The following is a 10,105-nucleotide window of genomic DNA, read 5'->3' as shown; positions in this document are numbered from 1 at the left end:
TGTGCACATACAGTAGTTATTCTAATCGAAAGTATTGCCCCACTAATGCACTGCAGTATAAAACTTACATGCAGAGAGCACACAAAATGCTGACGCATACATTTGTCGCCAACTTCCGACATGGCGAAATTCTGTGGAAAATCTGGCTGACCAGGGTCACCCTATCCGCCTCTCCTACCCTCCCTTCCCCTCCCCTCCCCTACACATCATCATCATCATCATCATCATCATCATCAGGAAGACGTTGCTGGACCAGATCCGGAGTGTGTCATTCTCGGTTCCTCTTTTGTGAGTATGAAAGCTGTGGCACTGGACCTTTTGGAGATCAGTCGTCTCTATCTGGACCGTTCAAAGCCCTCTCTGCCTCTGCTATTAAGAAGCCTCTGGATCATCAACCCCATTCTATTCTAAAGCATGGAACTGTGCTGCAGAAGGCTGCTCTGTCTGGCTCTCCTGGCTGGAGCTCTGGCCCTGATGATGGCTACCGGAGGAGACGGTAAGACAGCCTATTCCAACATCTGTGCTCTACAATGACAAAACTCTACCAATTTATTTATTTATAAAAAGCACTGTAGAGCAGTGGCTCTCAATGTGGGGTCCAAGTGCATAGGTATTATTTTAAATGCAAGGCAATGCAGTTTTATTTATATAGCACGTTTCAACAACAAGTCAATTCAATGTACATTAGGATGCATAAAATGATAGCATCCTATCCACGCTCGCTCTAAATGCCTGTTTTTTTCCCCATCAGGAGCCCCACATAAGGTGACCACCTGCTGCACAGAGGTCTCCACCAGGAACATCACCGCTCCCATCCTGGGATACAGGATCCAGAGGAAGAACCCGCCCTGTGTCCGTGCCGTCATGTAAGAACCACTTCATTTAAATGACATGTTCCTCAAGTAGAAATTAGATTTGTATTTGTTGAAAACTGCTCTAGTATAAGTAGAGAAATACTGTAGCACTAACCTAGTAGTAGTTATAGCCTTGTCGAAGAACATATTTTATTACATGTATTTTAATTTTGATGAATAGCTGATTGATGAGAGAAAACAAGTGCAAAGTAAACATCATTGGAATCTCCTGATTATAATAACGTAACTGTATTTATTATAGTACAATACAAACATCTACTTAAGTGAAAGTACAATAACGTATCTTAGAAGTTACCTATATGTGAAAAGGTTGATATGTAGTAATGCAAGGCAAGGCAATTTTAGTTGCATAGCACATTTCAACATTCCCAAGTAAGGGACATGCAGACCTTCTTCACAACCATCTGTTTGAAATTATTTTGACATCTTAATGATCAGCTCCAAGGTCAAAGAGTATTAATCCCATACATTATCCATAGTTTTGATTGATAATGTGATCAGAACATTGTGATTGATCTTCTCTTGTTTTGTCCACCTATAGCTTTGAGACCTCAGAAGGACAGGTGTGCAGCCACTGGAAACAGGACTGGGTGATGCAGAGGATTAAGGAACTAGAGTGAGTAGACTACATTAAATATCATACATTTTATGAATGGTCAAAATATGTCTAACATGGCAAATATTAGTTTGGGGCGTCTGTAGATCACCCTTTTTAAAACACCCATCCTCCACCTTATGAACAAAAGCTTGTGTAATCCCTGTGTTTTACTGTTTTACACAAGCTGTTGTTTAATGCAGTGGTTCTTAAACATTTTCAAGTCAAGGCCCTCCAAATTGATATATATTTGGCCGCCGACGCCCAATCGCCCATGAAAACCCCAAAAGAGAAGATTTATGAAAAAGAATAATATTATTCAAAGTTTTCCAAACATTTTCGATATTTTTCAAATAATTTCTAACATAGCAGGTGTACAAGCTCGCAGGCAGCGCTGCACAAAGTGACGCGTCGTGAGCTTGAGATCTGCAATTTTTTGAATAGCCAACGGATAAAGTAGTTAAAATAATAGTGATGCTACATTGACTCCACGTTGAGAGCCACTGGTTTAATGCACACTGCAAATACAGCATATTAATAATGTATTTTATTATTGTGTTTTTACAGGGTGCTCCGCAAGGCTCAGAAAAACAACACTCCCATCACCACCACCACCTCTACTCCTGCCTCTTAGAACACACTCACTGTCATCCATGTCCACATTATAGGCAACTTTCCGTCCAGTTTTAGCCTTTTGAATTAACTAATTTTAATTAAGTTATTTAAAGTAATTTCTATGATGTTTCATATCTTCTGGAAGAACGACAAGACGACATATTTATTATTTATTGTCGCCACAAGTATTTATTGTCCTTCCCTCGTGGCATTGCTTAGCCTGTGATATTTATTATATGAGTTCATAAAAAGTGGCTAAAGAAAACAACCCCGATATAGGCTATATGGCCCTTTGTTGGTATCTGTGAATAAAATAAATGTTCATATTTACTATCCACACTTGCAATTTGTGTCGTTCAATGAATCTCTGCAGTCAAATCCATAAAGTATTGTGTGACCAAGAAAGAACAAAATAATGATCTTGAAATCTACCTTTTTTTTAATGGTGGGTCAGGATTGCCATCTGGTGGACAATTGGTGATACTGCAGGATGAAATTCTACCATCTGCGTAGCTGTTAGTTTGTTTTGTTTGTTTGTCTCGTCGTGCAGAGGCTTATTTCTCACCTTAATGTTTTCAGAAACGCAATTTAATGTACTGTTGAAGTTTAAAACGAGTAATGCACCGTCTGGCCGCCATCTTGAGTTGGATATAGCCTTAGGACATATATCGTATGTATTGTATCGATTTTGACATTTTTATATCCACGGGTCTTAGCGACCACCCCCCCAGTTTACCCTGAAATGTCACCAGTAACGGCAACGCCCGTATTTCTCTGTACAAATGCAAAATATAAGGTGCTTACCCGCTTCCCCCACATGTCATCTATGTGTCCGGAGTATTTGTGCAATATATTAGTCCATATTTTCTAATAAGAGTGTTTTAATCCCGTCTGTGGCCGATTCTGTTGGAAGTTCCCAATGGGCGGTAGTGACGGGGCGCATCCGGTGAAAGCTGGAACTACACCCAATGTAAACAGGAAGTAAACGAGGGGGTGAAAATGGTGTTCGGCCACAGACGGGATTAAAACACTTCTTTATTGACAAAAATATGGACTAATACATTACACAAATACCCCGGACACCTAGCTAACATTTGGGGTAAAAGTAAAAGTCAGATTCGATAAAATACATCTACGATAGTCTTGATCTAAGGCTAAGTTTGATAATGAACGTAGCAGAGTGAGAGAAGACTGAGGAGGAACATGAGCTATGGGAATCTAACAGGTAACTGAAATGATGAATGATGCATATTGTATTCATAAAGGGCTTAATTGCCTATGTCATCACACAGTACGTAGGCGTTTCATATGAGTAATTAAAGGTAGGGTAAGTGATTTTCTTTGGGTAAAATAAGTGTTAAATAGCTCTATATTCTGATACTACTCATTGTAGTAGCCTATAGTTGTGGACGAGATTTAGAATACACAAAAAGGTACAACATTGTCATGAATGGCATCTGTTTATAGGTAGTCTAACTAATCTTATGACCATGGGTAGGGTATTTGCTCTAAAGTGTGAAAAACATTTTTTTCCCATTTCATTATGGCTTTATGTAAGGGCAACAGCAACAGGAAAGGTAAAACTCCAGAACTACCATTATGTCCATACATACAGTACCTAGGCTAGACATAGTAGACAATATTGCTTGTGTATATAATTAGGCCCAATGGCAATTATTTAATCAAAAGTTCTCCAGAGCTGTGCACATCATAATGGAGGAAGTTACATGCTAATGTAGTTGTACTGTATTGACTGTAGGCCTACTTGATACAATATAACTATAATTGTAAATGGTTAACATTCAAGATGCTGTGGAAGTCTCTCTGCTGTTAACTGTGTCATTTAATGAACCATATACTGATTCATGGAGCTTGGGTGTACTGACTACTGACCATGGGGTCATCCCTATGTTCCCCAGGTTCTATGTTCCCCCACTAAGGTTAGGTTTAGGTTAGGTCCTAGACATCTAACATTTCTTACATCAACCAAAACATGATGTACAATTATTAGGGGAGACAACACATTTACATTTTCCCTCATAATTCACAGACTAATTGAAATATATAGTATCTAGGCCCGTGGCCTAAATAGTAATCTCTTTTGATATAAGAAACATATATAGGTTGTGCCCTAATTTATAATAACATTGATACGTTTCCCTACTAAGGACAAGACTAAACCAGTAACCTGTAAGCTGATTGAATGACATTCTGTATAGTAGTGTGTATATCTGTCTGTCTCTTATATGTCATCATGATTTGTGTGCATGGGGATCTCATCTTAAACAAGCTCAGTGCTTAATGAGTCTCCCAGTTTAGTAGACCTTGTATTGTGAATTTGTACTTCCATAATAAAGTACATCAATCAATCAATCTAAGACTAAAATATTACTTTTAATACAATAAGTCAGAGTGTTTCATCTAAGTTTAAATGTGCCGTCATCTAGACTTTAGACAGCAGAAGGAAAATACTGTACATTCCAAAATGTGCTTTTACACCTCAAAACCAGTTTTTGTTGAACATTTCTGCTGAGATGAAATGATCATTCTACCCTTCAGAGAGAGGCCGAGAGAGGACTCTACTGAGCATGTGCAGAAGATTAGAATTATTGAGTGTGTTACATTTGGCCCCTGTTACTTTTGACCCCGCAGTCTATGACCCTAAACATGTTTGAAAGTGAAATATCCCTTTAAAATGATCTGCTGCCCTGTGCTTAGTATGCAGCAGGTATACACTTCACCAGTTCAACACACTGTACAGTCAATCATAATATTAGGCTTTATTTAATGCTATTAGAAGGATATTGTATAAGTTATGCCTGTCATAAAGTTGTATGTAAAATACCACGTGCACACATTTAAAGTAATGCTGTTGCTTTGATATTATTTATTTGAGAGAGAACAATGTTGTGGTTTGTAGGCTAAATGTTTTTTTTGCAAAAAGAAACCCTTTTTAATGCACATTTTAAAGCTTTACATTCATATTGCATACAGTAGCTTATTACTCGTTGTGTTCAATTGCTCAGAAAGGCAGAAAGCTTAATCAAAACCAAACCGAAAAACCTCCACCCAACAAAGACTCAATGGCTCACTCCAGCTATAGTTTCACTATTCGTCATATGACCTAAATACTGAAGTATTTGAGTGGTTAAAAGACTGAGAAAACTACATTCAACTGGCATCTGCTTTTCTGATGTTTATATCAAATAATAGATCATATTCAGTCCCCACCCATCGCCTGAAGTTGACCACAATAATTATCATTTGGTTCTGATTTGTTCTGGTCTTTTCTGCTCTTAGGCCTACATTCCATTATATATCCTACCTACCCCTGGTGTGATTGGAGGCTGCATGAGTCATCATCCATGGAACACAAGGTAAGCAGTCACAGTCAAACTGCTTCTAGGGTTTGGGTTTGGCAGTGGTGGAAAAAGTACTCAAATGTTTTACTTAAGTAAAAGTATCAATACTGCAATATATAGAAATACTCTGTTACAAGTTAAAGTCCGGAATTCAAAATGTACTTGAGTAAAAGTACAAAAGTATTGGGATCAAAATTTACTTTAAAGTACCAAAAGTGACAGTACTCATTATGCAGAATGTCCCATTTCACAAGTTTTCAAATGTAAACAATCTTTTGAAAATAGGAGAACTACAAGCTCACAATGCGTCGCATTGTGAGCTTGTAGATCTGCTATTTTCAAATGGCCGAAATGTACGTATATAGGGCTGAAGTGTTTAACACATGTTTTGAAATTATAATCAAAATTTACAAAGTAACTAAAAGTTTTCAAATAATTGTAGTGGAGTAAAAGTATAATATTTGCCACTGAGATGTAGTGGAGCAGAAGAAAAGTACTGCAAATTGGAAATACTTCAGTAAAGTAAAAATCCCTCAAAATTTTACTTAAGTACAGTACTTGAGTAAATGTACTTTAAATGTTACTTTACACCATTGGGGTTTGGGGGTTACACTAATAGTCATCGGAGAGGGTCGTGGCATCAGTAGGAGTCACATTGAAGAAGGTTCTGCTGGCATTGAAGAAGGTTCCGTTGACACTGAAGGTTCCGTTGGCGTTGAGGAAGGGTCCACTCTCTAGGAGCCCGGCTCTCCTCGCCTTGGCCGCGCCCGGGCCGGTGTTGGGCTTTGACATCTTCTTGAGTTTAGAGCTGTATAGAGAGAACATAACAGAGTCACTGATGCTGTTCCCAACACTTGTATCACTGTGTAGCCTATGCTATTTAACCACATGAACCCTAGCATACCTATTCTGAGGCGAACATTCTGTGAAAATAACCAATCTACAAGCTCACAACGCGTCGCAATCGGATGTTTTCAGCAAAGATATTGAGGGAAAAAACGAGGGGAGCTAGTAAGTATATAGGGTTAACCGCTTAAAATCTGGCGTTCCTATTTTGGGCATCATGCGATGCGACGACTTGTGAACTTCTGTTCACAATGTAGAGTCGTGTACATCATGTTGTGTACATCAGCTATGTTTGCGTGACACCGTCATGATACGAAGCATAAAACAGGGCTTAAAGGAATATAGAACTTCACCTCATAATGACTTATTTTCTATCAATTAATCGGCCTGTGTTGCCCTGAATTCATGGAGAATTTTTGTCTTTCTCGCATTCCTTCTTGGTGAATGAAGGATTCCTAAACTTAAGAGAATAATTAATGAATTTAACAAAAATAGGGGTCTCAAAATCTGCTTAAACTCCTACACCACTCTCAGAGTATTGTCCATGTCCTCAGTACTTCCAAAACACCACATTTTCACTTAAACACATGTTAAACCCAGTTTTTTATTTGTATTCTTCATTAGCCACGAAGGAATGTAGGTTAGACAAACATTATACTTGAATTCAAGGCTTCAGAATAGACTATAGGTTCATGCCCTTTCCTCTGATCTCACACTGTGTAAGTTGCTACTGTATGGATAATATACAGTAAGAGCATATGGTACTAACCCGAGTTGGTCCAGGGCTTTCTTCACCCATGCATCCTCGATGGTGGTGCAGATCTTCTTGTTACGAGTCGTGAAGAATCTGCAACAGCAAAATACATTGGTCCTCTCTTGGGGGCAGAACAGCATGTTGTAGTGCGTGCGTGTGTGTTTGATGAGGGGTGATAGATAGATAACACCAACTAGATAGGTATGTAGGTACAGTAGGTAGGTAGGTTGGTAGATAGATAGATAGAGTGATTCTTACATGACAGCATTGATGTTACAGTTCTCCAGAGTATTCTGAAATTTGAAACCCTTTATGAGGCGAAAGGCTATGGGCTTCCTGTTGTGACTGGTACAGCATGCACTGTTCTGACGGCCTGCTGCGTGCACACACACACACACACACACACACACACACACACACACACACACACACACACACACACACACACACACACACACACACACACACACAGAAAATGCAGTGAGGTTGATATTCATTCTTTTTGCAAGATAGATGTACTTCCAATTTACCTCTTCATTTAATATTTTGTGTCAAGCCACCCACTTAAGCCCTACTGTATATACAGTACTTTGTGATATGCCGAATACCGAAAATACCCCGGAACCCAAACTTACAAAAATACTTTATGAATTAATCATTTGTAGCACTATTTCAAAAATAGTGAGAATAGCCGATCTACAAGCTCACAGTGGTGTCACTTTGAGAGCTTGCAGATCGACGATTTTCACTATTTTAGAATTTTGTTTTGGACATTTTTAGAACTATTTTTATTTCTATTCTATTTTTTAATTAACTCTCTCAGTGCCAAGCCCCGAGTTATCCCGAGTTTTTTCTGAATGCCCTCAGTGCCAGAACGAAAAATCCTGAGTAAAAAGAAAAAAAAGAAGAAAAAAACTGTTCAGAACCCAAGATATCATTATCTGAAGATTTGCAGCTCCATCCACTCTTTGTTTAACTTATAACTGAAAAAGGCTGTATCTCGCTTCCTAAGCACATTTTTTTTTACTTTGAAAGTTAAGGAAAACTGGCAAAAAAAGATGGCTGCATACAATATTAATTAAAACTCCTTAGACAGAACAAAAGAGAATAGAATTTCTTTATTTTGAATTGCTCATAAAGTGCTCTGTGCTCATAGTGAGGGGTGAATTAAAATAATCAAACGTTTCGCAGTCAACCGTGAACATAGGACAAAGAAGGGCAGTTTTCCCTGTTCTTTATTTTGTTTTAATTAAGATTTTTTTTAAATTTTGAAATATTCGTTAAGATCTTAGAAATAAATAAATCAGGACCCGCATCGGCCCCCCCAAAAAACTGCAACCGGTGGGGTTCTACTTGAAGTTATTGAAATGTTTAGTTCAACATTTTAAGTTCAACTTACGGACAGCAGAGCCCGGCGTGGCCAGCATCCAGCACAGCAGCACCGTTGTCACGGCGACCAGATATCCGGGCGCCATGGTGACGAGACGACGAAGGACCTGGATGCAAAATGACAAAACACCTACTGACTGCTTATATATACACACACACACACACCTACCTACGTACGCGCGTGTGTGTGTGTGTGTGTGTGTGTGTGTGTGTGTGTGTGTGTGTGTGTGTGTGTGTGTGTGTGTGTGTGTGTGTGTGTGTGTGTGTGTGTGTGTGTGTGTGTGTGTGTGTGTGTGTGTGTGTGTGCAAAATGTCCTCACAAGTATAGTATAAGTTGTGACACAGACACTGTGAGGACAATTTTCCAGGTTCTCACAAGATAAATGATTGTTAAAGGGTAAGGGTCAGGATTAGGAATTTTGAGGTTATAGGTCTAGGGTTTGTGGTTACAGTTTTCCATATTTTGTCGGCAATTTTATGGCTATTTCTCATTTTCAATGCCATCCTAAAGTGTTGAAGTCCTCACAAGTATAATAATATAGTGTGTGTGTGTGCGCGTGTGTGTGTATGTGTACGTACGTGTGTGTGTGTGTACGTACGTGCGTGCGTGTGTGTGTGTGTGCGTGCCATCTCTCAGGTTCGGTGTTAACCTGTGGCTAGTAAATTGAGGACAGGAAGTGTCCTATTGCATCATGGCTGACAACAAACATGCAGACGAGGCAGTTTTGTTTTTTTCTTCAACGCAAATTAAAAGCCCCTCTTTTTCCTGCACCAATTATTACGCAACGATGCCAGGACCTGTTTATCTAGGGCCTGGGAGAATATATCTGCACGGTCGGAAGCTGTTTGCATTGATGCATTAGGGCTCGTATCGGCTCATCTATATTTATGCTATCTGGGTTAATAAACTGGCGGGGAAGTTCTGCCACAGAACCCAGAGAGAGGGGGAAAAACCCACTCCTCCACACACTACACACACACACACACACACACACACACATACACACACACACACACACACACACACACACACACACACACACACACACACTTTGTTCACTTCATTCACACCATGCTTCTCGAACTTTTTGTACTTTTATTTAAGGACCCCACAGTTTGGTATATATGCACTAGTTCACGGACCTCCACAACTCTCAGAGTTACAGACCTGTAAGGGTCCATTTGGTTCCTATAACTATCATCGTCATTTAGCTGGGGAAACCCCATCGAGGACCATTGGGGGTCCCCGGCGGACCCCACTTTGAGAACCGCTTATTTACATGGTATATGTTGTCTCCATACTCTATATGTTGACATTATGTCAACATATACAGTATGGAGACAAGAGGTTTCAATAATGTAATGCTGCATATCAACTCAAATTCAACTTAATTATCATATCAGGTTTACAGGCGTAAAACGGTGGGTTTGGTACGAGCTCCCATCGTTTGTAGTTTCTAGGAAAAGGGAGGAAGGAGAGAACATAGGAAGAAAGAAGAAAACAGGTCAGATATTCACATATATTCCTGATATCAGTGCAGTGAAAAAAAGAAAAAAGAAAGGCAGTCGTATGAGGCACTTAAAATAGCAGCTAAATAAAATATATAGTAACATAGTTGTCGGGCAGAAACCTCTCAACTCCATATTCTAATGTTTTGTGTTTTTTCGT

General features: G+C 39.3%; 2 protein-coding genes across 3 annotated transcripts; one reads left to right on the top strand and one right to left on the bottom strand.

Moving 5' to 3' along the window:
- The first annotated feature begins 340 nt into the window (after positions 1-340).
- On the top strand, positions 341-2,409 carry LOC308093228 (uncharacterized protein). Its single transcript, XM_080439487.1, has 4 exons — positions 341-496; positions 752-866; positions 1,417-1,491; positions 2,038-2,409. Exons 1-4 carry the CDS (start codon positions 415-417, stop codon positions 2,102-2,104), a joined length of 339 nt encoding a protein of 112 aa, XP_080295613.1. The 5' UTR covers positions 341-414; the 3' UTR covers positions 2,105-2,409.
- A 2,437-nt stretch (positions 2,410-4,846) lies between these two features.
- Positions 4,847-8,549, bottom strand: LOC308093085 (C-C motif chemokine 20-like). 2 transcript variants are annotated; one of them, XM_080439295.1, is made up of 4 exons: positions 8,447-8,549; positions 7,306-7,420; positions 7,063-7,140; positions 4,847-6,255 (listed from the first exon to the last, which is right to left on the bottom strand). In XM_080439295.1, exons 1-4 carry the CDS (start codon positions 8,520-8,522, stop codon positions 6,060-6,062), a joined length of 465 nt encoding a protein of 154 aa, XP_080295421.1. In that variant the 5' UTR covers positions 8,523-8,549; the 3' UTR covers positions 4,847-6,059. The 2 variants fall into 2 exon arrangements, with proteins under 2 accessions (XP_080295421.1, XP_080295420.1); XM_080439294.1 differs by having other exon boundaries at positions 7,306-7,423; positions 8,447-8,542.
- Between the last annotated feature and the right edge of the window lie 1,556 nt (positions 8,550-10,105).

Source organism: Gymnoscopelus braueri, assembly GCF_963280865.1.
Source record: "Gymnoscopelus braueri genome assembly, chromosome: 10".
NCBI lineage: Eukaryota > Metazoa > Chordata > Actinopteri > Myctophiformes > Myctophidae > Gymnoscopelus > Gymnoscopelus braueri.
This window is presented reverse-complemented; position numbering and strand designations above follow the sequence as displayed.

Bases quoted from the DNA above. Each gene is read 5' to 3' on its own strand.
- LOC308093228 (XM_080439487.1), top strand. From the start codon at position 415: ATGGAACTGTGCTGCAGAAGGCTGCTCTGTCTGGCTCTCCTGGCTGGA. The intron at 867-1,416 runs GTAAGAACCACT...GTCCACCTATAG, and splicing joins CCCTGTGTCCGTGCCGTCAT to CTTTGAGACCTCAGAAGGAC. The intron at 1,492-2,037 runs GTGAGTAGACTA...GTGTTTTTACAG, and splicing joins CAGAGGATTAAGGAACTAGA to GGTGCTCCGCAAGGCTCAGA.
- LOC308093085 (XM_080439294.1), bottom strand. From the start codon at position 8,522: ATGGCGCCCGGATATCTGGTCGCCGTGACAACGGTGCTGCTGTGCTGG. The intron at 7,424-8,446 runs GTAAGTTGAACT...GTGTGCACGCAG, and splicing joins CACGCCGGGCTCTGCTGTCC to CAGGCCGTCAGAACAGTGCA. The intron at 6,256-7,062 runs GTTAGTACCATA...CTCTCTATACAG, and splicing joins AAAGCCCTGGACCAACTCGG to CTCTAAACTCAAGAAGATGT.